Genomic DNA, 26,557 nt, shown 5'->3' with positions numbered 1-26,557 from the left:
TTGGGATTAATGGTTTACAGTCGACAGTAAATACAGTAGTTGGTACGTGTATAACACTCCACCTTCCAACCTAGGTCTTTCTCCATCATGCTCCAGGACCTGAAACTGCCAAACCCCCCCCCCCCCAAGTCCTTTATTTTGGTGCAATGCACCAATTAGTAAGAATGCAATTATTGGGATATTATGCTACTTCTTTCGGGTGAATAGCACAAACTCTTAGGCAGAAAAGTACATGTGGCACCAGGGAGATTAACAGTTTGATAGAAAACTAACTTGCATGCCTGACCCTCCAGAGAGGTGAATGCGCTTAATCCCTGCTGCCACCTTACGGATATTAGGGTTAGGGTTAACCCTAGCCCTTTCCCTTCTCTCATTCACTCCCCTGTGAATTAAAAATTAAATGTTTAAATTAGTAGTATATATGTGAAATTGCTGAAATGTTTGGTTTATAAAAGTTTTGTGATAACTTTGATACATCACTATGTCAGTTCTCGTTAAGACCATAATCAGATTCAGCTTGTAACTGTCAGAGCAATTTAGTATTCTCTAGAAAGTGTGGAATGGGAAAATCCAAACTTTAAGACATTCCTTTTCTTTTGATGTCAACAGGAAAACTAACTTTACTTCTTCCTAAGGTGTATCTTGTTTGAAGAGTTACAGGACATTTATGCATATTTAAAAATAATTTGAGTGGCTCTTGTGTAACTCAGTTCATTCTGTGCTCTCTTTATAAATTTTACAAAAAAAAAATCCTCATGGCAAGTTAGTATCATTTGTGTGTGAATTTTCCAATTGTATTTCAGACGTTAAGAAAGAAAGGCCTTAATGGTTGTGAGAGCCCTGATGCTGACGATTACTTTGAGCACAGTCCACTCTCGGAGGACAGATTCAGCAAACTAAATGAAGATAGTGATTTTATTTTCAAACGAGGCCCTGTAAGTACTTTTATTATTACCTCTACTTTTTATTTGTTGATCCTTTTTGTTAACTTCATTATTTAGGCTCTCAACAAGAAGGAACACAGAGGGTGCGACAGCCCAGACCCTGATACTTCCTATGTGCTAACTCCACATACAGAAGAAAAATATAAAAAAATCAATGAAGAATTTGATAATATGATGCGGAATCATAAAATCGCAGTGAGTACAGAAGTGTGGTTTGTGCTTCTCTCTTGCATGAAGGCATTGACCATGCAGCTCTTTTATTTTCATAGTCAGTGGTGGCAACGATAAGTAGTAAAACAAAAGCCTTGCGTTTGGTTTTGTAGAACCTCAGAAGTAATGAGAAAATCTTCTAGTTCAGGCTCTACCACTCATTTCTTGTCCCTTTAATGACTGGGGCACCCTGGATGCCAATTTCTCCCTCACTAAAGTGACTGATTTGGCTTACATAAATTTTGTGATTACTTGACTATAGAGTGCATAAAACCTCCCTCTGACTTTTGAAGCAATTTATTTATTCGAGAGAAAGAACCAGGCATCACTTTGTGCTGCCGGGGATCAAACTCACGACCTCATGGTTGAGAAGCCAGTGCTTTATCCACTGCACCACCTCCTGGATCATGTGTTTCTTCATTCTTATTTTTCATGTTTATTGGGGGTTAATAGTTTACAGTACAGCCAGTGACACATAGGTATAGCCCCTCATCTCCCCATGATAGATGTTTGGGAGACATTTGCTTCCCCAGAGTCCCTGTTTGTGTCCCAGCTTATGTTGTCCTTTACTGTCCTTTTTTCTTCCGAGATTGAGCATGTTCAGGGTGGTATGGCCGTAGACTACTGTCCTTTTTTTCTTAAGTTCTACCCATAAATCCCACAAATGAGATCATTTCATATTGGTCCTTCTCACTCAATAGATTGTGACAGTATGAAATGGTTGAACTAATTACAAAATTTGCTGTTTAAAAATCCTATTCTGTGGATCTTCTGTAAGAGTAGTTAGTGGCTTACCATGTGGGTCTGTGTAAAATGCCCCCAAACTCCCATTCTCTCTTTACATTATAGTTACTGAGGAAAATGAAGCAATGTTCATTCATAGACTAGCTGTAAAACAGATTGTTAATTTACATTTTTTCCACTGTATCATGAAAGTTCTTTGGGGTTGGGTGGTAGTGCAGCGGGTTAAGCACACATGGCGCAAGGACCAGCATAAGAATCCCGGTTCAAGCCACCGGCTCCCCACCTGCAGGGGAGTCACTTCACAGGCGGTGAAGCAGGTGTCTGTCTTTCTCTCTCCGTCCTATCCAACAATGAATGACATCAACAAGGGCAACAAAAAGGGGGAAAAAAGGGCCTCCAGGAGCAGTGGATTCATGGTGCAGGCACTGAGCCCCAGCAATAACCCTGGAGGCAAAAAAAAAAAAAATTCTTTAGGCTCATGTTCCTTTGTTAGCTTTATGAACAATTTTCTGACTGGTGGATTCATTGGCAAGAAATAAGACAGCTTTTCTGGTTCTAATTTTCCAATACTTCAGACATTCCAGCAATTTCATATACATCCTTTAAGATATATTTATTTTTAATTTGCCTGAAAATATGTATCATAGATAATTTCTATAAAAGTCATCCTGGGGGCTGGGTGGTAGCGCAGGGGTTAAGCGCACCTGGACTGGTTCGAGCCCCAGAGATAACCCTGGAGGCCAAAAAAAAAAAAAAGTCATCCCATACTATAAGGAAAAGTTTGTGAAAAATAGATTTTAAAAGGTAGGGAAAATTTATTTTACCTTGCTTTACAAAGAAGGCTGTCATTCATCATGGTTAACAATGTGTTGTAAATGAAGGAAAATATATTAGAGGGACGATAGTATTTTCAACTTAATCATCATGCACTTTGAAGAATACAAAAATATTTAGTAGTTTCATTGTTTGGAATGTTTCATGGCTTTTTCATTATAGTCAGATTGCATTGTGTTATGTGTACCAATCACGCGATTTAAGTTTTACCCATTGTTAATGCCAGACCAGCACTTATTTATAATGCCCCAGATTTGATGTATTGAGCTTGTAATATGCATATACACTTTTCTTATTTTGTTATATTTGCGATCTCCCATAGAAATGCAATGTTATGAAATGGGTTTGCTTTAAAATGCTGATTATTTTTACTTGGTTAACACTGACATTTGTAATGCCTCAATTTACAACATTTTAATATCAGATCTGACCTCTAATTTTCTCAATATTTACATATATACATTATCATTTTTAAGTATAATGGAAAATATTTTGCATCAGTTATATTTATGTTCAAAAAACTATGATAAAAGGTTATATCTGCAAACTGATGTCTAAGAGCCCTATCCTGCTATTTTTAGTAACTTACAGTAACCTAGAGTTACTTTACCATATTGAAATTTTTCTTTTCTTTGTTTACAGCCTGGTTTGCCACCTCAGAACTTCTCAATGTCTGTCACAGTCCCTGTGACCAGCCCTAATGCTTTGTCCTACACTAACCCAGGGAGTTCACTTGTGTCCCCATCTTTGGCAGCCAGCTCGACATTAGCAGACTCAAGCATGCTTTCTCCACCTCAAGCCACGTTACACAGGAATGTATCCCCTGGTGCTCCACAGAGACCACCAAGTACTGGCAATTCAGGTATGTGAATGATATCTGTTCTGTTGGTTCTTTAATGAAAAAGAAACAAATGAACAAGCATCTCCTTGTTCTGCTCAAGTGTATTGCTTTGATGAGCAAAAGTCACTACCAATCCAGTCTACGAGGGTTCAACATTATGGGAAAGCTATACTTGGACAGGCAGAAAACAGCCTATTTTAAAGTACAGCTGACCATGTTAAAAAAATAGGCCCAAAGGAGTGACCCGGCTTCATTCTCAGCAGCTCATATGATGGAGGAATGCTGTGGGCTGTTTCACAGAAGTTGAAAGAAATCTTGAAAGGTGGAGATAGACTTACCGGACTGAACATCGAGGGTGTTTTTCATCTCCTGCGTTATTCTGTATGCCTTTCCCTTGAACCTAGAGTAATAGTTCTGCAGATAGCCAATGCCTCTTCACATGTACTATTAGGTATTGACACCCAGAAAGGGAGCTATAGTGAGAACTTGATATCATATATAGACTTTTGACACACACATTGAGTTGTTGGAAAAGTCATGACATTTTTCTATACAAAAATGAGTCATAACTTTTCCATCATGCCACTCATTAACACCTAATTCAGACTGGACTAGTTTTTGTGTTTAATGTAATACTGGCGGTCTATCTTGGGCTTTATGCATCTGTGGTACTGCTGAACAGTCTTGTCCAACTCTTCATTTGCATTGTGTGAGAGAGAAGCCAGAACACCGTTCCACCATCCATGCAGTCATGTAGAGCCATATTCATTCTTTGCCTTCTTCTAATAATGCCAGGTGGATTGATGAGCACTTCAGATCTCACAGTACCAAATGGAGCCGGAAACAGTCCAGTGGGTAAGTGGATTTCAGCTGTTTAACTCCTAAGACTAGCTTATTACTTACACCTCTTACCATCTCTGTCTAAAGCCAGCTCACCTGGAGTAGAAAAGCCCCGATGACAAAATAATGTGACTACTACACTTTATACTTTTAAGTGCTTCCATGGTTCCTTTTAGTCTCTTAAGAGGGGAAAATTGCTAATACACCCAAACATGACCTGGGCAGTCTTTTAGACAGTGTCGTCTGGGTGTGCCCCATCTTGAGTCAGTGTAGAGAACTGTAAAGTTCTTAATCCTCCAGGTTGAGCTGCTGGATCCACATTTTATCTTTTAAGATAATAGAGGCAGAGAGAGACCACAGCACCAAGACCTAAGATTTAATTCAGTGGAAGTTAGGCTTGAACCTGTGACGTGGCAAAGCAGCACAATATGCAAGTATCAGTCTCATTCTTGGTCTACTAGTTATTTCCCTGGCCATGAGTTCTTTTTTTCCCTCTAGCCTGCACCATGAATCCACTGCTCCTGGAGACCATTTTCCCCCTTGTGGTTATTATTATTATTGTTGTTGCTGTCATTGGATAGGGCAGAGGGGGAGAGAAAGATAAACACTTGCAGACCTGCTTCACCACTTGTAAAGCTACTCCCCTGCAGGTGGAGAGCCGGGGGCTGGAACCAGGATCCTTCTGCTTTATCCGACTCCCTTGTTCCTCATTCTTAAGTAAAACAAACTGCAAGCCACAAATGGGGAAATATCTAATAAGCAGATGGGCATTTAACTAATCTACATGTATGATAACATGGCTGATGAAGGTGTGGTGGGAAATGAACATATCCAATTATATGAAAATCAAGTAGATTAAAATCTGTATTGAATTCATTTAGTTGTGATTCAAAAGTATAGCCTTTAAGAGATACTTCATTATCAGTTGAAAGTTTCAGTAAGAAAAATTGCCAAATTCTCTAAAACCAATTCTTGAAGCAATCTTTATTTGATAGGGGGCTCACTCCAGTCCTTGCACACTGTAACATGTGTACTTAGTACATCAGGTGAGATTATCTTGTTTCCACCTGGTAAGTTACTAGACTTGTACATCATCCAGTGTTCTAGAGTATATCTTTGAGCATCTCAATGTGTACTCAGGTAAACAGGAATCTTCTAAGGTTAGACGGGTTTAGGACACAGTCATGCCATTACGTAATGAAGAGAAACACCTTTAATCCAAAGTGCAATAAAATTTGATAGAATTTGGAGAAGGCTAGAGGAATTGAGAGTAGCATGGAAGGAACTGGAGACCCAGATCATCTGGAATCCTGACATTTTAAATGACAACTGTTTGCTCCTTGAAACCGTGATGGTTAGGATTCAACAATAAAACTGTTTCATTCACAGTGGCAAAGCATTCATTTCAGCAAACTAAACATAAAGAGATTTGTGAAAATAGTAGCCGTTTTTCCTAGTTATGTTATCTTCAAGAATTTGAATCCATCTCTGTCACTTAAACTCTTTCTTCCCTGTGGCTCTGGAGAAGCACCCTGCCACCTCTCAGTAATCACATTTCTCTTCCACTCAAACTTTTATCATAACTAATTACAGCTCTTTGGAAGCAAAATATTTTACTTCTGAGGACACTCAGTTTTGATTAGGCCCAGTATATGTATTTCTAGTAGATTGTATAGATGCTTTTAGGAAGGAGTGGAACAGCTGTCCTCCTCACACCTGCTCAAGTGTTTCATTCTCAGAAAGCCTGCCTCCTGTCCTTTCACACAGCTCAGGAGTTAATTCCCTAAAATCTTCTCAGATTAAACCCACTCTCTGTGGTTGTGTTGCCCTTTCATACTTCTTAAAAGAAAATGTAGGCTTTAGTGTTTTTACATTATAGTTAAAATAACATTTATGACAAAGCCTTCATTTATTGTTAAAAAATCACATTTTATACATGGTAAGTTATTTTTTTTATATTTCACTTATACAGTTGATTTTTTTAAAATACTTGAGTGACCTGCATTTTTTTTTTATGGGGAGTTAACACTAACCCCTAGATTTTAATAAAGCACATCATCCTCTTTCCTGCTTTATTAGCTGTCTATCCACTTAGAGATTAAAATAGCAGGTACAGTCTCTCTTTCATAGGGAAACACTAAGGTTCTTGTATACTTGTTATAGATGTAGATATTTCCATTGTAGCTAGGAAAACACATCTCGATGGGCTTAAATAGAATACTAATATATAGCTGAAAAGATGCAGAAGTGATACAAACTAAGCATAACAGGGCCTACTCTTTTTTCCTTTCTCTTCAGTCCTATTTGGAGGGACTCGGGGAGCTCCCTCACATCTATTTTTAATAAAGGAAGAGTCATTGAAGTGAGGGCCTTTCTGCTGAGCGGCATCAGGCATTTCCTTAAGGTTTTTTTTTTTTTATTAAAGACAGAGGGTCCTGTGTCTCAGGCCACAGACCTTGCCAGTTGCCTCTCCCCAGTAGATGTCCCTATAGAAATTTAGGATAGTGAATATAATGTATTGTTTCCAATTGAAGAAAAATCTATATTATCCTGGGACTTTTTCTCATCTCAGTTGCTAGCATTTCATCAGGGGAAAGAAAACAATGTGCCTTGTATACTTTATTATTCTTTATGTTGCCATTGTTAGACAGACACCTGCTTCACCGCCTATGAAGGGTCTCCCCTGCAGGTGGGGAGCTGGGGGCTCGAACCAGGATCCTTAGGCTTTGCGCCATGTGCGCTACCACCCGACTCCCATGCATACCTTATTTCTAAATAAGTATCTTCATTCAACAGTATACTTTTTGTCATGTCTTACTATAATTTAGAAAAAAAAAATAGAAATTTGTTTAAGCTATTTTTGTCCACAATTTCAAAGATCATTTTGAAAAATAGCAGTATATTAGCTATGACTCTTCTTAGAAATAAAATTACTATATTTAAAACAAAAAAAGGGGGAGTCAGACAGTAGCGCAGTGGGTTAAGCACAGGTCAGGTGGCACAAAGTGCAAGGACCAGCGTAAAGATCCCGGTTCGAGCCCTTGGCTCCCCACCTGCAGGGGAGTCGCTTCATAAGCAGTGAAGCAGGTATCTCCAATAACGATGACATCAATATAAAAAAAAAAAAATCATGTTTCAAATTTCTCCCCACAGGTCACATTAGCTGCATATGTATTTTAAACTTGTTCCGAAGCATTTAGTGACTATTTTCATGTTAATGAATAATTATTCCTTTTTCTAGGGAATGGATTTGTAAACCCAAGAGCTTCTCCGAGTCTGATTGGAACAACTGGTGCAAACAGCATAGGCAAGGTCATGCCCACCAAGTCCCCCCCACCTCCAGGGGGTGGCACCCTGGGAATGAACAGCCGAAAACCCGATCTCCGCGTCGTCATCCCCCCTTCGAGCAAAGGCATGATGCCTCCACTGGTATGGTGAAGCTTCCCCCCTCTTTGCTCTTACATGTCGCCCAGTTTCTGTGGGGATCTTCTGCACGTCCAGACAATGTAGACCGTATAAATTTGAAGAGGCAACTAATTTAAATACTGTACAGGTTAACAGATTTTTTGGGGGGTGGGCAAATTCTGCCAGGCTGGAATATTTGCTTAGCGCTCTCACCCCTAAATTGATAAATTACATTCTTTGTTAGACACACGAGTTATTCTCCACAATTTTTTGTTCATTCCTTTTCAAAGCACCTCCCTATTTAACTCAATGAAGAATACAGACAGTTCCAGCTTTATTTGCTTTTGAATTCTAGGGCAGTGTTTTTGAAGGAGTTTGTTATCCTCTTGGTGGAAAAAAATTAGAGTACACATGCAAATTTTAAAACCATTCTTAGCACTGTAAATGATAAGATAGGTGTTATATCCATGCAGCTGCTCAGCAAGAGTGATGCTATTAGACTTTACATAATTCAGTGTTTGTATGTCTTAGAGATTGCCGAATGTCTTTCCACACATTTTTTTATTGTTAACTTGTTGCTCCTAACCTTTAAAAAAAAACTGGGAAGATGCAGATGATAAGTGACTCTCTGGAGGTCAGGTGTATATCAGAGGCTAACACAGAAGGGACCGGGGAATATCCTGAAGAAGCCCTCAGTTCACTGATGCATATCCCACTGTAGCCAAGGAAGTATCTATCTTGGCCTGTGGGTGGCAGGGTGATTAAGAAGGCGTGTTCTGAGGCATAGCTTAGAGGGGAAGGCTTGGAACAGTTGAGAAAATAACAAAAACTCTGGCAAACCTAGAGTCAAAGCACCTGGGGTAAACTGAGGGCAGACACATAGCAACAATGAAATTCAGCCCCAACAGGAATTATATGAACAAATAGAAAGAGTGAAAACAAAGTTCACAGTCCTTGAAAGTTTTGCTGTTTATCAGACTAAATGGGATCATATAGTGCCACCTTAAAAACTATTGGCAACACAACAGTGGAGTAACCTAGTTAAGTCCTAAAGTGGGGCTAGGGAGTTTCGATTTAGAATTCTGGGACCTAGCAGTATCGTTCAAATTGACAGGGAAATAAACACTTTTTTTGCAGGGCCAGGTGGTAGCACACTTGGTTGTACATACATGTTACGGTACGCAAGGACCCAGGTTCGAGCCCTCACCTGCAGGGGGAAAGCTTCATGAGTGGTGAAGCAGTGCTGCAGGTGTCTCTCTCCCTCTCAATTTCTGGCTGTGTGTATCCAATAAATAAAGATGAAGAAAAATCATGAGGTTTATTACCAGCAAAATTACTTTACAGGAAGTGCTAAGGGCAGTCCTTCCTTCAGGATGAAGAGAATACCAGCAAAAGTCTGGATCTATACAAAGAATGAAAGAGTAGGGGGTTTGGTGGTAGCACAGCGGGTTAAGTGCACATGGTGCAAGGATCCCGGTTCGAGCCCCCGGCTCCTCATCTACAGGGGGGTCGCTTCACAGGCGGTGAAGCAGGTGTCTTTTCCATCTTTCCAAATAAAATACTAAAAAAAAAAAAAAAAAGTAGAAACGGAACAAGCAAAGCTAAAATACAATTCACTTTCCCTGCATTTACAGCCCTCTTTTTTGAAAACAGTTTTCAGTGTATACAAGGATTACAGTGGCGGTACAGAAAGTTGCCTACACTGAGTCCTACATTCAGAGAGAGAGAGCTGTGGTTTCTAACCTTGTGTCTTTTGTGATTTAAGATCCAATCCAGGACGCCACATTTCATGGAGCAGTCAGGTTTCTTTATGCTCCCCTTGGCTGTGATAGTTGCTAAGACTTACCTTGCTTTAATCCCTTAGCAAATTTAAGGGACACTGGCCAGCCATTTCGCAATTGGGAATTTTTCTGATAATTTTTTTCCTTTCTTTCCATGGTCACACTAGGTTTTCTAGCTTGAGGAGGAAGGCCCTGTAACTAAAGTGCCATTTTCATCACATCATAGCAAAGGTGCATCGCGACCTTGCATTTAAGTCATCTACCCTCCTAGTCTGGTAGGAAGTCACCACCTCCCTAAGAACAGAGCTTCTGCAGGAGGGACTTCTGTTGTCTCTGTCTTATGGGCTCTTGGATACTATTTTCTGGCACCACAGAATGATCCAGACTTATATATTTCTTGTCCCAAAATCAGACATTTCTCCAAGGAACCTTGGTTCTTTTAATTGGAAAATGGTATTAGAAGCCACGATCTAGGTATCTCCTTTTTTAATTTCTTTACAAGACAGCTGATTTATACTTATACTAAAGCAAAAATAGTGGTAATTTTGTGTTTCTAGCACATGTGAAAACAAAATATTTGACCATAAATGATGAGAGGAAGGGATTGGAAATTTGCTATAGGTCTTTACCATTTACATAATGTGATAATATATTTGAAGCTGAACTGATTAAAGAATGTTTGCAGTATAGATAAAATGGAATTACAGAAGAATGTAACAACTGCGCAAATAATGACTTGTTGACATGAAGCCCACTTGGTCTACTTTGAATGTCCCAAGACCCCTTGAGGAAATTCCATGTTCTGTTAAGTGACATGTTTAACACTTTCACGTCAGTTTGAGTTATAGATCGATACTGATTTTCAGTTAATCAGAGGGTAGATATTTCTGCTCCTTTTAGTTCTATCAGTTATTTCATCTGTGACAGCATTTCCTAGCTGAAGTCTCCACTGTTGTAAATTAATGTGGTTACTCCAGATTTCTTTAGTTTACAGACTGCTTGAGTATAACCTTCCTCTTGAAGAAAAAAATTTGACAATTTGTCTTTTTACTATTTGTTTATAACCAGATTAAAATCTAAACACTGTTATGAAAGATTCAACTTGGAGAAGTAGGGCAGGGAAACAAGTTTCAACAGTGAATCTTAAAAGATCACAGGAACCAACCTACCAGAAGAATTCCCGGTGGCCGAAACTAAAACAATTTGAGCAACTGAGTAACAGCACTGGGCAGGGCGGACAGCATAACGGTTATGCAGAGACTCTCATGCCTGAGAATCCCACGTTCAATTCCCTGCACCATCATAAACCAGAGTTGAGCAGTGCTCTGGTAAAAAAAATTCAACAAAACAAGACGAATCCCTAGATAATAGTAGTACTAAGTGATAACCACTTTGTTAAGGAACAGACTCAGCAACTGTAAGTGAATACCTGACTAAGGAAGGGAGAACTACTCCTTAGAGAAACAGCTAATTGCCACTGTAACACCACAGTGCAGAGATGATTGTTCAGACATGATAAAGAGGGGGGTCTAAAATTAGTAAGCAGAAGTTCAAGGAAGAAGAGGATATTTGTATAGCTTCAAAATGTCTCTCCCCAACTCATGGCTGAAAACAGTGAGGAAAACAGTGATTTTACAGTGGAGACTCTTGGAAGACACTAGAAGCTCAAGGTCGCTCACTGTGATGAAGGGACACGCACCTTCTGAGACGGTGTGCTAAGACCACCTCTGTGGCACCCACAGTCCAGGCTGTGTCCGAGACATTAACAGACTCACAGTGAGGGACCTCATACAAGATTCCTGACTTCTAGAAGTTGTCAAGGTCAGAGAGAACAAGGAAAGACTAAAGAATTAAGGGCACATGACAACTAATGTGTGAAATGATCTCAGATGAGAACAAGGACATTCTGGAAAGATAGGTGAAATACAAAGGAAAGCAGTGGCTTTACTTCTATTTGTTTTGTTAGTCTTAACAAGTTACTGTTTCCCTGGGAAGCTAGTGAGGGGAATAATGAGGTTCTGTCTCTGCAGTTGTAATCTAGACCTAAATTAATTCCCAAATAAAAACTTAAAAAAAAGCAACATATATCAAAAAAGAACTGGGGAAAAGGAAGTTTAGGATAGCTATTTTGATGCAAGAAATGGATGTAGAAGACCTTCCACTTTATTAAGGTTTTTTTGTCTTTTTTTAAAAAAAAGATTAAGGCTAGATTGGTATGTAGGTAGAGTGTGAGAACCAGATGAACATTTCAGACACATGGGATACTAGGGGTCAAAGCTCCAAGTTCAGCACAGTCTCAATCAAGATGATGTGAAAAGTGTGTAAAATCAGGAAACATCAGTGTGGAGTGCTCACGTGGTGATAGGAGCCATTCCCATCTGCAGCCCTGCAGGCTAAAATGGAAGCCTCATGCTTCCAAGAGTACCTTACAGTTTGATTTTTGTGGTTATTTTTCTTCCTAGTTCACACCAGTTATTTGCAGATAAGATTGGGACTTGATTTTCAGTGATGCTTAAAAAAAAACCAAGTAAAGAGATCAGAACATTAATCAGCTCTGGCATAAAGTTGGTGCGAGGATTGAACCTGTTGTCTCTAGGACCTCAGACGTGCAAGTTGGGGGTCGGGGGGACTGTTTTCCCTAACTCACTGATTGGGATTTTTAAAGGTGACTTTTTTTTTGAGGTACATACACAGGCCACATATGTGCACACACTTCTAGCATACTAAGTGTCAGAGACTGAGCCCGAGAGGTCTCAGGCTTGCAGTATCGAGCTATTCTCCCTAGTCTGCTGCTTGGAATTTTAGCATTTTCTAGGAGCAGGAAAGTTAGCATAGTGGTAATGCAAAAGACTCTCATGCCTGAGGCTCCAAAGTCCCAGGTTCAATCCTCAGCACCAGCATAAACCAGAGCTCAGCAGCTCGGGTGGGTTGGGGTGGGGGTGCTTCGTTTTCCCATATATGGTTTTTCTCTATTGAAATTGACTTGTGAACATTTGAATATGATAAAGCTATACAAGTGCTATTTTACATTGTTACACAGACTCTAGTAAGAAATAAGTAGACATGTTTGATCAGGTGGGTAGGAATGCCAGGGCACCTGGTAGAGCACACATGCTACCATGGATAAGGACTCGAGTTCAACCCCCTGATCCCCAACTGCAGAGGGGAAACTCAACGAGAAATGCTGCAGGTGTCTCAGAAAAATAAAGAAAAAAATAGTACAGAATATTCTCAAGGTTCCTATTACAAACAGGTTACCATGGCTGAGCTCTTTTAAATATCATAGCAGTATCCGAGCAGACCAAGCTGAGGGAGAATTTAAAAGATCTTATCTTTTGAAGGTAACTGCAGATTCAGAAACAGTGCTTTTATGCTTATGTTCATTGCAGTCATCTCTCTGTACTTCTAAACAACGGTTGGTGTCGAAATGTTTTTCTAAGGAACTGTTTTGCTTTCAAGTACTAACAGTCTTAAGTAACTCTCTCATCCCTCTTATGTGCTGAGTGCAGTCGGAGGAAGAGGAGTTGGAGTTGGTGAGTGTGGGTTTCTGCTTGAAGGGAGTTGAAAACAATGTAGATAGTACTAACCAGTGTTCCCATGGGTTAGATTTTTTTTTTCTCCTAAGTTCTATGTAAAAACTTCCAATATCTAAACCAGTTTACTCAGAAGTATGAAGTTTGTTAAAGGAAAGATAGATACAAAATACCTTATATAGTTTCCCAAATTAAGATATTTTTAGAAAATGACTTCACCCTCAGAGTTCCTCAGATTGTAACACACGGTCTTGTGTTATTTCTCTTTCTTTCAAAAAGATTACATCATTTTTGGTGAGGTCACCTTTTTCACAGTTGGAGTCATTGCATCCTGTTTGAGATCGAAGCCACAAGGGGTTCCCTGTTTACTGAGGAATGTCCACGTCCACAGATTTAAAAAAAAAAAAAGATATTGTTCTTATTATTTCCCCCCAGAATAAATGGTTTCTATTGACATTTTTCTAGAATATGAATTTGATTAAAAATAGCCTAGCTGATCTTCCCTGTGAATTAATCTAGTCATCACAGAACAATCATGAATTTAGTGCCAGCTGCTGGATAGGTGGTTTTAAAGGGAGTCAGATCTGAAAAATGTTCAGTTTTAGCAATGGGCAGCCAGCCAGACTGCATGGGAAGGTTTGTGTTGGCTTATTTGATTTTTGGTGTGCTTTGCATGCTGGTGTGCTTTTCACAATTTCTCTTTTTAAAATAAGGATGCCGTGATCTGTCCTTAAAATGAGATTGTTCCCACAGTTTTAGATCTATTTATCTATCATCTATACGGCTAAACTGTACTATCAGTAGTTGCATGTATGTATGCTGTGTATGTTTAGAATATCTGAGGGAGTCGGGCGGTAGCGCAGCGGATTAAGCACACGTGGCACAAAGCGCAAGGACCGGCTTGAGGATCCTGGTTCGAGCCTCTGGCTCCCCACCTGCAGGGAGTCACTTCACAAGTGGTGAAGCAGGTCTGCAGGTGTCTGTCTTTCTCTCGCCTTTCCATTTCTCTGTCCTATCCAACAACAGTAATAACTACAATAAAAACAAGGACAACAAAAAGGAAATAAATAAATATAAAAAAATACCTGGAGGCACTATTCCACCTGGTGACAAAGTGATGTTTACCAGTTAGAAATTTATGATTCAAGATTAAACTAGCCTTTTGCTATGCAGTTGTCATGAATGCTTCCTTGTGGGTTTTCTAGCAGTGTGCTGCCCTCTAGTGGTTTCGACAGTCACTGACAGCTGTGTGTTTACTTTTGAGATGAGGAGCTTTAAGGGGTGGAGCCAGCGTTCTGGAGTCTGATTGCTAATTGTCTAGCCCAGCATCAGCACCAGGGCAGGCTGGGAGTCCAGGCCACATATGCCCATGATCTCTCTCAAAAATTCATTCAACTAGCAGCTTGTGTTCAGACTAGAAGTTACTTCCAGTTGTCATGTACTGACTTCCCACGGTGCTTAAACTTTGTGGAAGTTAAAGAATGTAGTCTTCAAAGACTTTTACAATTTTAACAATCTGTAAATCATAAAAATAGTTATTGTGTGCATAACAAACTGCTTATATTTAATTCAGAGTATATCCATTAAAAAAAAAAAAAAACCAAGCTAATTCAGACGGTTGAGATGGGCTCTGTGTGCTACAGCACAGCTTCATTCGTGACAGCTCCAGGGCCATAGTTGTGGGTCAGAGGGAAGAAGCATTTACTCCTTTTCACCAAATATGTCAAAATCTTGGGGTTTCTCGTTGTAGTGATTTATGGGTACTAAGTCACCTTGGTAATACCCCGGTTATCTAGGTATTTTGCAGCTGTTGTCTGGTTAGATTCTCACAGCAATGTCAGGAGGCAGGGCCAGGTGAAATAATTTCCCCAGTGCTCTAGAGGTAAATCTGCAGCAGAGTCAGGGCAGTTCGTCAGCCTAAAGGTTGGGTCAAAAGTAAACTGACATCTGGACCCTGACTAAATGATTGTGGTGATAGAGGAAACAATTTTCTGGCTCTTCAGGGGCACTGGGCCGCAATTCCAATGATAGAGGGCAAACAGCCCCCCCCCCCCCCCCCCATGGAGGTAGTCACGCTGACTTAATTTTAGAAGGAAAAGAAAACTCTGGAGGCATGTTTTGGCCTTCTTGTGTATTAGCCATGTGGAATATGGAGTCAGTTTTGTTCCTTGTGAAAAATAAAAATAGTCCCTTAAAGCCAGGGAGTATTAACTTGAGCTTTATTATTAGTGTGGGCAGGATGCTGTGTAAATAGAATCAGAAATCATACTGGATTTTCAGAAAAGTCAAAATGCACTTTTGCATAGAAGATAAGACTTTACCAGCAACCCAGTATATTACAGAAAACACTATTTACTGACTGCTCATGGCCTCTCCTTTCAGAAGAGTCAGGAGACTACAGACATACAGATTTAAAATGTGCTGTTATAAACTAGTGAGTTCACTGTTGGAATGGGGCCCAGTAGGTAAACTGGAAACATCTCTGGACCTTTGCCTCAGTTTTGTTAACCTGAAACTGCCATTTTAAAAAGTCTAAATTTAAAAAATAATGTGCACGTCAGCTATAGGATTGGAGGGGAGAATATCCAAGGTGCACTTTAGCACGGACTTCAGGACGCAGGCTGCTGCAAAGCCATTTTCATCCTCTACTGAACGCATTTATTCCCCTCCCGTATATATGACTCACGCACACACACAAATGACCCTTGATGGCTTTTAAAGCCTACACGTTTGGGGCTAGGAGGATAGCTCATCTGGTAAAATACCCACTTTGCCGTGTTTTGAACATAAGTTTGAACTTGACCCCACTATACTGAGGAAGTTTTGGTGCTGTGGTATCTTTCCGTATATTTGAAAGGACTAAAAGACCAGAGCAGTAAAGTCCACATGCATTTGATAGAGGATAGGCTAACGGTATTCCTGGCAGCAGTAAATCACTGGCAACAAATAAACTCATGATGAGAAAAAAAAAAAGGGAAATGAATGTTTAAGTACACACATTAAAATGAGTTATTGCCACTAATATTTTTAAGGCTTGACATCCTAAAACTGTGAAAAATGTCATTATTTTAATATTCAGCTTAAGCATAAATACCCACATAACACTCTCCCCCTTCTCCTCTTCCAGCATCCCCAGAGGATAAGCAGTTCTCAAGCCCCCCAGCCCCTAGCTACCCCAGTGGTGTCCGTGACCACCCCCAGCTTGCCTCCACAGGGCCTGGTCTACTCAGCAATGCCGACCACCTACAACACGGGTGAGTGTGCGGGCGGCTCACACCTGCAGCTCCTGAGCCTCTGTCAGCAGTGTTTGGGGCTTATATCTGGGTATTTTATTAAAATAAAACTAAACAAAAAAATCACTGAGGATCTACCCGATTCCAGGATGACCTTTTAGTACCTGAAAGAGACAAGTAGCCCTTAGCAGGCTCATGGCGCCCCCACAGTGAGGAGAATAAGAGCCCGCTGCCATGGCCTTCTCTTCTGAAAGTCGGTGTCTGTCTCTGTGGGCAGACTGACCGCTCTGGATGGACCTGGCACATTGTTTGCACCAGAGGGGCCAAAGCCAGGACCCTTGTTTGTCCTGAGAGCTAGACATTCCCTGGCAGAGCACCTTCCTATTCATCTCTCCTCTTAGCCCAGCCTAAGGAACAGCAGGCTTTCTTCAGCTTCACCAGCCAAGGAGCTAAGGAAATGGGCTCAACCAAACACCTGAGGCTTCAGAGGAAGGAGAGAGATTGTTAAATTATACCTTGCCAATTACAGAGACCAGAATGCAGGGAGTTTTCTTTTATGATTCTTATAAGTGGGCCGTAACAAAGATCATCTAATTTTAGACTGGAGGTGAATGTTCTCAGGGTGCAGAGCCAGTGAGACAGCTGACTATAGTTCTTTTAAAACAGAAATAACTTTAAAATGTTTTGTTGAAAATGAAAGCTATTTGGGAAATGACCACTACCTTTTCTAATAATACAGAAGAATGTCTACATCAACTGCAAATCTATAGAGTCAGGCCAGGGACGACGGGTCCAGAGTTTCTACTTGATAGAGTTAGGAGCAAGCCTCCTCTCCTCAGCTTATTCTAGAGAGGGAGAGAGTAGTGGAGTGGCCCTGGGTGGCTGAAGGATTGTTGGGGCTGAACAGTTCCCAAGTCAGAAACTACAGTTTGCTCAAGCCTTGGTAATGCCATTGGGGCAGAAAGGAATGTCCAGTGCAGACAGGTGGACTTAGATTTTGTTTTTCAGAGCACCTATTCTATTTCACTCTAGTATCTCGGTTTTGTTTGTTTTATTATTTATTACCAGAGCACAGGCTTGCACCTGGGACTTTGGGGGGCTCAGGCATGAGAGTCTGTTTGCATAACCATTATGCTATCTACCCTGCGCCCTCCTCTAGTATCTTTAACGCAGGTCTGTTTGCCTTCTCTAAGTGTGGGTCCCATTCTGGGAGAGTGGAGAAAGCAGCAGGTACTGGGGTCGGGTGGTTGCGCAGTGGATTAAGCACAAGGACCGACATAAGGATCCCGGTTGGAGATTTCGGCTCCCCACCTGCAGGGGGGTCACTTCACAGGCAGTGAAGCAGGTCTGTAGGTGTCTATCTTTTTCTCCCCCCTCTCCATTTCACTCTGTCCTATCCAACAGTGAAAACAAGGGCAACCAAAGGGTGTGTGTGTGTGTGTGTGTATGTATGTATGTGTGTGTGTGTATATATATATATATATATATACACACACATATACACACACACACACACACACACACACACACATATATATATGAAGCAGTTACTGACTGTGCGTAGCAGCTTGGGAGTATTTCACTGCAGTTCTGCTTAAGGGTTGCACTTAATTAGGAAGAAGTTTTTAAGCAGAAGTATCATGATTATACTTAATACAGTTTTAAATCACTTTGCTGTGATAGTGCTTGGAGGGGTATGTGTGAATGCAGCCACAGTGGAGGAGACAGACACTGGGCTGTGACCACGGTGCTGGGCAGACACAGCCAGTGAGATGGCTGATGTCACTTCAATTCCAAGCAGGTCTTTTACAACAGAAGTAGCTTTACAGTGTATGGTGCAGATGACAGCGAGGAAGCTGTTTGAGAAGTGGTCACTAGTGTCTCATAACAGTATGAAAAGAACATCTACATCTATCAACTGTAGCTTTGTGCAGGTCGATCAGGGACGCAGTAATGGAACTGAGAGGACACAAGGACACAGGACAGTCCAGTGAATGGCACAAAAATCGTGGACTAGTGGGGCTGTGAGGGAGGCATCCTCGTGGTGCACACAGCGTTAGAACGCAGTCCTGAGTGCTGGCTATTCTGTGCGACCCCTTTATAGAGAACGCAACTCACTACAAGAATCAAGCTCCTAAAACTCCTCTCTGGAGACATCCAAAAGTAGTAGTTTTTTTTTTTTTGCCGAACTAGAATAACTCTCAGTGTGGATAGTGAACATCCTACACCTTGGTCAAAGTGACGATGAGTGAAATTTGATGTAAAATGGGCTCCAGTCATGGTAACAGATGTTCTTTGCTGAGCTGGAGCTTTCTCTGCATGTTGTGAAGGCTCTGTGACAGCCTGTACACTTTGAGCAAATGCAGCTTAATCCATTGTGTGCTACTATACTGAGCTGGAACTAAGCCTGGCACCTGTGAGAAGGGGCTTAGTGCTTGTTTCTTGTAATTTGAGACTAAGACATGTCAGAACATTGGGGGGGGGGTAATTGTACAGAACGCCTATCAGTGGTGACCTTTCAAAACCAGTCTGTTCTATAAACATTTGTGTATTCTTTAATTACCTGGGAACCCTGAAGCTGCCATTTGAAAACCCAAGTCCTGTGTGGTCTGTTGACTCCACGACACTCAAAACAGTGCCACCTTCCTTTCCAGATTACTCGTTGACCAGCGCCGACCTATCAGCCTTGCAGGGTTTCAGCCCCCCTGGAGCGCTGTCTCTGGGGCAGGTGTCAGCCTGGCAGCAGCACCACCTCGGACAAGCAGCCCTCAGCTCTCTGGTGTGAGTAACTGCACCCTCCTGTGGGGATTACTGGCATCGTCTCCACGGGGCACAATGTGTTTGAGAAAATCCTTTATGTCACAGGTTGGAGACTGAACAGAGGAGACAAGGCTTCTCTATAAGGGCAGCTTAGTGTTTCAGGGGTACCTGGTGACAGGGTCACCACCTGTCCACCACCATCACCCCCACCCCCAGTAAGTAGGCATCTTGAAGTTTGGTCAGAGGCTTGCCTGTTGCTGTTGTTGCTTTGGTGGCTGTCAGCACACAGTAGGAAAATGGACACTGCCCATCACTTTCTCCTGGGCCAATTGGGGGATTCACAGAGAGCACCCCTGGTGGAGAGGGGACACCCCAGGCTAGTCTCCTGGGAGAAATCGCAGTGCCACAGGAAGCCTGTGCTGAGCTATCTCCATGTAGACACTAAAGGTAGGCCGACTGGCAGACTAGATGGGGCGCTGTGCCTGTCCTCAGGCCAGGGCAGAAAGTGTCAGGTGCCCGTGCACTGGCCACCCCGAGTGTCACAGCACTTCTGCTGTGGACACACTGTCCACGAAAGGCCTCAACTGCACTGCTGAAGATTCTCTTTTGGTACTTGGCCCTGAAGGAAACGACCAGAACCAGGCCCTGGCCTCCTGTCAGGCAGTATCTACCACTCCCAAACCACCTAACCTCCCTCCCTCCCTCTCTCTCCCTTCAGCGCTGGAGGGCAGTTATCTCAGGGTTCGAATCTATCCATTAACACCAACCAAAACATCAACATTAAGTCAGAACCAATCTCACCTCCCCGGGATCGCATGACCCCATCCGGCTTCCAGCAGCAGCCGTCCCAGCCCCGCCAGGACATGGGGCGCTCACCCGTGGACAGTCTGAGCAGCTCCAGCAGCTCCTACGATGGCAGCGACCGGGAGGATCCCAGGGGTGACTTCCATTCTCCAATTGTGCTTGGCCGACCCCCCAACACCGAGGACAGAGAGAGCCCCTCAGTAAAGCGGATGAGGATGGACGCCTGGGTGACCTAGGTGCCCCGCCTGCTGGAGTACTGTGTCACTGCAGTGAGCTGCCCTCCACAGCGAAACCGGTAAATAAGGACATGTGTTGAACATATTTATATGTACATGCATACATATATATCCCTTTCTATATATATGTATGTGGCGTGAGAGTGTGTGTGTGTGGGTGTGTGTTGCGTACACAGAAGCAGGCACCGGCCTGCTAGCTCCGTGTCCCCCGGCAGACAGCACCCCGTAGACAGCCTCGTCTGGCACTTCCCTGGACGACTTGTTTCCTAAGATAGCCAGTTTTTGCAGAGAAATGTGTCCTCGTATATAATTCTCCCACACTAGCTTGCAGAAACATAGAGGGCCCCCTACTTGTTTTATTTAAGTGTGCAGTGACTGTAGTTACTTAAGAAAAAAAAAATGCTTTGTAGAACAGAGCAGTAGAAAAGCAGGAACCAAGAAAGCAATACTGTACATAAAGTGTCGTTCCCATTAACTGCCCCACCTGGCATGGGTCTCTGTTGCAAAGGGGTGCATGGGAAAGGGCTGTTAGTTATTAAAAAAACAAAACCCCCACACATTAACTGTTTTGCACGTGCAAAAATGTATTAGGTCAAAGAAGTGATCTTAGCTAATTAAAAAAAAAAAATAGAAAACGCGCATGAGATACTCAGAAAATATTAGTCTAGAAATATAGAGCATTAACGAAATGAATTAATATATTAAGTTATGATTGGAATATGTCAGAAGTTTCTTTTTACATTCATATCTTTAAAAATTAAACTGATTTTAGGCTATGTATATTTTATATGAAAGAAAACACCCTTATGAATTGATGACTATATATAAAATTTTATTCACTACTTTTTAAAACATTCTGCTATGAATTATTTATATAAGCCAAAGCTGTATGTTGTAACTTTTTTATTTTCTTTTAGAGAATAGCTTTATCTTGTTTTAGTGTTTTTGTTTTATTTTAAGAGGGGAAAAAAAATATCTTGCAAGTAGAACCTTGGAAAAAAAAAAGCCATGAACACTTATTCTATATGTAAATTAAAATTTGAGCCAAACTCTGTGTATATAGCATCTTAAATATATTATCACCTTGGATGTAAGTACCTATGTATTGTATGGTCACCAGATTAAAAAGTCTATTTTTGTGGATTGCCGCCAATTTGGGGGGAAAAGGCGAAGTCCTTATTAAGTAGAGTATTCACTGTTTAATATTTACTATTTTGTTAAATATACTGTACTTTGGATTTTAATTATTAGCCCAGTTTTTTCAGAGGATTGTATAAAGGGGTTTCTCCCCTCACTGGTGGTGAATGTGTGATGTTACAGTGTAATCCTTGTGCTGTATGAGGTTGAGCATTATATATTTTATATATGTGTACATAAATAGCAAAGTGGCAAGAAAAGAAACCTGGTGTTAAGTTCATCCCGCATAAATATAAAATGTGTTGTAACAGTCTACAAGGCATAGCTTAAAACTTGCCTTTTTGTGAGGAAAAAAACCATAGTAGAAAAAGCTGACTAAATCTAATTTAATGGCTATCAGAAAAGATGGCAGCATAGCTGACTGAGCACAAGGTTTTTATAAGTGGTCGATGATTAGGGGAAGGGATCTGTTTCCCATGACCCTCTAAAAGAGCAATGTTGCAGCTGGCTAGAAAATACCACCGCTCTGCACTGAGGTGGCACTCGGGCGTGGGGAGAGACCCTCAGTGGTGCGGATCCCGGGGCACACTGGCGCCCTTAGACTCTGAACAAGGCCTTACTCCACAGGAGGACAACTCCGTGGTGATAGCAGGTTCATCTGTTCCCTGGGCTTGTGCCATGAACAATTCAAAGTCCTGTATATCTCATCATAGACTTGACTCCTTTTCCCGAGAAACTCAAGGGTTTAACATTTGCTGCTATCTTACATTTTAAACTAATATCGAGCAGCTCTCCACAGCTTTGATGGCATTTCTTTTACTCCCTAAATTCAGTTCCCTTTGCCATTTTCATCAAACTACTTGTGAGAAATCATCCGCCAGACTTCCTGACTGGACACACAGGTATTAGGTCCAGGGGAGCCTGTGGTGCCCGCAGCTGCAGATACAACGCTGCTTACAGACGGGACGCCCCGCGGGGAGCAGGGTGCCACGCCGACTCCTCTCACCCACCAGTGTCTCCAGTGAGCTCTTACTCAGAAAGGATTCGCTTTTCAGTGACTGTACTTCTGTTTTCCTGACCAGCTTGCAGGCACATTTCTTCTTCACCCAGCAGAAATCAGTCTCTCAACACTGACTTTCCAAGGTAACCCATACCACTCCGTAAACCATCGATAGCTTTGAAAGCGCGAAGTGACTTTGTCACTGATGCATGTCCACGAACTTCTGCTGTGCATTGGGATAGGAGTTGACACATTCACATTTACTGTCTATTTTCTTGTGTGCCTTATGAGATGGCTTTTCCGACTGTATCTCAATAGTCTTTCTTTCTATGCAGGTTTATAATCAGTATGGCTACTGTTTTCTAAACTAATACTACACAAGGCTCGGAGTTTGTATTCTGAATCACACACTGACCTAGTACCAATGTATTCCGTTTTCAGGAACTGAACATTTGACTGTTAACCCCTCTCCCCACATGCCCCATGTGGGCTGGGTACACACACACACACACACACCCCTCCTGCTGGCAGCCAGCTCCGGAGAGCGGGGGAAGACACTGACGGTGTTCTTTTTCAACCTACTTTTCTTACCCTTTTAGACTTATGTGTTTTGTATGACACCATCGCAAGAAAATTTTATCCCTTCAGAAGAAGTATTTTATTACTAAAAAGACAAAAATAAAAAAAAGCGTCGAGCACATTGCACTGGCTCGGGTGTAGCCTGCAGCCCCTCACCTGGCATCACACGGAGAGAGAGTCAAACATTGTCTGTCTACAGATGGTCCCAATCAAAACTCCATCTTTTGAGCCCGAATTAATGTCCATTGTGTTAGAAACGAAATCAGGGGTTTGTTCTAGAACAATGTATGTTTTACCATTTCCTTTAACTAGAGCATTAGCATATTCTCTGCACCAACCATCACGCGCACAAGAAATACATAGTAAATAAGGAACCAGAAAACTCCTGGCATTGGATCATACGAAGCTAGATGATTAGAATGTGAAACGATTTTACAGATGTAAAACTTTTGATTTCTCTGTAGAAACTTTTCTTCACTTTGCTGTGCAAGACGACACTGCTTTGCTATATTTAAAATGGCTTTTTTAAAAAAGAGATCTATGTATTTGGTAAATGTTTGTAGTCAGCAGTTCCCACGAGAAGCTGTACACGGTTTGATCGTGGAAAACCGCTTGGCGGCACAAGCTGGACTTTGTTGCCATCCTTGAGCTGAACCTTTTAAGAAAAATAAGTTAATCTCAATTTCTCCCTGAATGTGTTGGGTTTTTTCTTCATTATACAATAAATATGATAGTGAACTTTTTATCAACTGGTTAAGACAATGCTAGAGGTTGTTGTAAACTCTTTGTATCCTGCACTCACTACAGTAAAGACTGACTGGCTTTTCCCATGGACTCTGGACTCTGTCGTGTTTGCCACCAGCTGTCTCTTTCTGCCTGTGGAGTCCCGCTGACTTGATGGGGACTGTGGCAGCCCCTTCTCCCCAATAATCTGGGCTCCGGAAGGGGGCTTCCTTCCAGGGGTGGCCCTGGACCATTTAGGGGGTGGCCGTCTGAAGAGCCGACACCTAAGATGGGGGCGGGTGGAGTTGTTCCAGCTTCCGACCGTCCGATTCTGGGTCTTTACATTTTAGGAGTGAGTGACTACTCGTCCTCCAGATGCAGGCACGAGACAGATTTAATTGGGGAGGAACTGGGTTTTAATTTCCAAAGAGAATGAATGTGAAAATTATCTTAGCTGTGCAATGGGAAATTATTTCTCCTCCTTTGATTTGCCTGCTAAGCAGATTCTTGCTGTCAGTTCAATTCCAAGCTGTACTGGGGTGCCAGCTCCAGCCGGCTGCTTGAGCAGGTTCTGAAAGCTGGCTGGGGCCTGCGGCTAAAAACTCTCATCACAGCTGCTTCACATCCAGCTTCGCGGGTTCCCAGTTGTCAGCCCCCACCTCCCGCCGGTCTCTGGGCTCTGTGTCTGTCTGACTGCCTTTGCCCATGGAGCCCTGGGGGACAAACAGGCAGCTTCTGCCCTGCTGAGCCAAGTGCTACAAGGTTCCAGAGCATTTAAACGCAGCCTGAGGGGGCCGAGCTGGATGGGTGTCGCCATGCAGCTATGTTCTGTGAGGGGACCCGGGTCCCTCAGCTGAGTGTCTCTACCCAAGAGTGGCCCCACTCAGCTCAGCCCAGCCATCACTGCCCACATGCAGGCACTGACAGCTACAGACCCTCCAGGCCTAAAGACTCTGCTGCCCCAATACTCAATGGACAGAAAAGTTGCAAGAACAGCAGCTTCCCTATGTCCCCTACCAGACGGTCCCCAGTGGCAGCACCTAGAATGTACTTCCCATCTAGCACTGCTCTCTGAACCCCTTATCCAGACGATGTCTGTCTGTGCGGGGGTGGGGGTGGTGGTGGTGGTGATGCAGGACCCCACACTACAGATAGTTGTTACTTGCTTCTAACAGTCCATCAGGCTTTTCCTTAGAAAGAAAGGTTCTGATGAGTTACTTTGAGCTCCGCATCTCTGTGGGGCTCTTTCTCAAAGCGTGAGGTGCTGAGTTCAATCCCTGGATGGCACATGTCATTGTGAGGCTCTGCTTCTTTCTCCCTGTAATAAATCTTGAAAGAAACAGGACCACAAACACTGTGTGTCATTTGTGACCCAGGAGCTGTGCTGCTGGAATAGCTGACTGCAGGCGATGCTACCAGGCCTGGGTTCGGGGGGGGGGGGGGGGGGCTAGTCGGAGTCTTAACGTCAGGGCCCTGCTTCAACAGTCATTGCGGGGGCTTCTGCCCTTATTTAATCGATACCCTAATAAACATAGAGGGCACTTACAGCTCAACCTCTGGGAACCAGTCGACAGGACACTCTGCTAACATCCCAATGAAACAGATAGCAGTTGACAGAACGCCACGACCTCTCAACAAGCTGTGTGGAGAAAGACCACCACCACATGCTTAAAGGCCACTGCGTCCCGCCCAACAGGGAGAAAGAAGCTGGACCAGGCGTAGGTGTGGTGAGTCCCCACTGTCCCCCTAAGGTCAACTCAGGGCTAAAAATGACTGGGGTTCCAGTAGTCAAGCAGAGCAAAAAAGTGGGGTTGGTGGGCCATGGCCACAGAGGCAAAGAGATCAACTTTAGACGGCTGTCCAGGAATAGCAGCAGGAGGTGGTGGTGGCGGCAGAGCTGTGGAACCATCACCACGCGCATACCAAGGAGATGGTTCACCTTCATTGGCAGCCCCTCACCTGGTGCATAGCCTGCATTGCTTTGCGGGGAGCTTTGCACTGGGTGACCCCACACCCAGCCGGGTGCACCCTGTTCCGTGGGCATGTCCCCTTCCTGGAAGCATGCTGTGAGGCCTAGAGGTGACGGCTCTTCAGATGCACAGATGCCAACACAAGGCCACTGAGAATTGGGGGCACAGGCTCCCTCCTGAGGACCCCCAGCTTCCAGAACTGTCCGTAAATCACTCAGTCCTGCTAGCAGAGGTCAGAGAGCCACAAGGAATCAGATAAACAGATGGCAGGAAAATACGGTTTTTGTATTCAGTTTCTTCCCCTCCAGGGGCTCGGTGCTGGTACTATGAATGCACCACTCCCAGTGGCCATTTTTTCCCCTTTAATATTTTACTTGACAGGGCAGAAACAGATTGACAGGGGAGAGGAAAATAGGGTTAGGAGACACTTGTAGACCTGCTTCACTGATTGTGAAGTGTCCTTCCTGCAGGTGGAGAGCAGGGGCTCGAAACTGGATCCTAGCGCATGGTGATATGTGCGTTTAACCTGGTGCACCACTGCCCGGCCCCACGATTCTGTTTTCTTTGTTGAATGCCTGTTTGCTGTATCCTGTCATGTGAAAATACGTAACACCAGCAAAGGTAAGCATAGTTGGATGTCAGACACCCTAACACTATTTGACTACCTCTAGAGAAAGGATAAATAAAAATTAAAAATTGCTATTGCAGACTAGGTCGTGGCACACCCAGTAGGGCACAGGACTTGCCATGTGCAAGGACCCAGGTTCAGACCTCTGATCCCCACCTGGGGTGAGGGCGTGAACAGTGAAGCAGGTCTCTCTCTCTCTCTCTCTCTAAGTCCCTTCCTGCCCAATCTGTCTCTAGATAAAAGGAAAATAAAAATGGCCATGAGGAGCAGTGAATTCTCTGTGCAGGCACCAAAAAAACCAGACATAAAACACCGGACTGCCAGCTGGCAGGGCTGTAGTTCAGTGGTCAGACCA

The 26,557-nt window shown here is 42.8% G+C and overlaps 2 protein-coding genes across 12 annotated transcripts in view; one reads left to right on the top strand and one right to left on the bottom strand.

The window, feature by feature from the left end:
- The window catches only part of MEF2A (myocyte enhancer factor 2A), a 104,309-nt gene extending 80,594 nt beyond the window's left edge, over positions 1 to 23,715 (top strand). For 6 of the 11 annotated variants that reach the window (XM_060179318.1, XM_060179324.1, XM_060179317.1 and 3 more), the window contains 9 exons: positions 804 to 935; positions 1,002 to 1,139; positions 3,375 to 3,594; positions 4,369 to 4,428; positions 7,655 to 7,842; positions 13,109 to 13,132; positions 16,260 to 16,386; positions 19,020 to 19,146; positions 19,844 to 23,715. In XM_060179318.1, coding sequence (XP_060035301.1) covers positions 804 to 935; positions 1,002 to 1,139; positions 3,375 to 3,594; positions 4,369 to 4,428; positions 7,655 to 7,842; positions 13,109 to 13,132; positions 16,260 to 16,386; positions 19,020 to 19,146; positions 19,844 to 20,165 — 1,338 coding nt within the window. In that variant the 3' untranslated portion in view covers positions 20,166 to 23,715. The remainder of the gene's footprint in view (positions 1 to 803; positions 936 to 1,001; positions 1,140 to 3,374; positions 3,595 to 4,368; positions 4,429 to 7,654; positions 7,843 to 13,108; positions 13,133 to 16,259; positions 16,387 to 19,019; positions 19,147 to 19,843) is intronic. The other 5 variants (XM_060179320.1, XM_060179316.1, XM_060179321.1 and 2 more) reach the window with 5 other exon arrangements.
- The window catches only part of ADAMTS17 (ADAM metallopeptidase with thrombospondin type 1 motif 17), a 332,233-nt gene that overhangs the window by 50,951 nt on the left and 254,725 nt on the right, over positions 1 to 26,557 (bottom strand). The gene's annotated exons all lie outside the window — the stretch shown is intronic.

This window comes from Erinaceus europaeus, chromosome 20, assembly GCF_950295315.1.
Source record: "Erinaceus europaeus chromosome 20, mEriEur2.1, whole genome shotgun sequence".
Classification (NCBI taxonomy): Eukaryota; Metazoa; Chordata; class Mammalia; order Eulipotyphla; family Erinaceidae; genus Erinaceus; species Erinaceus europaeus.
Note: the sequence above shows the minus strand (reverse complement) of the source record. Positions and strands in the feature narration are given on the sequence as shown.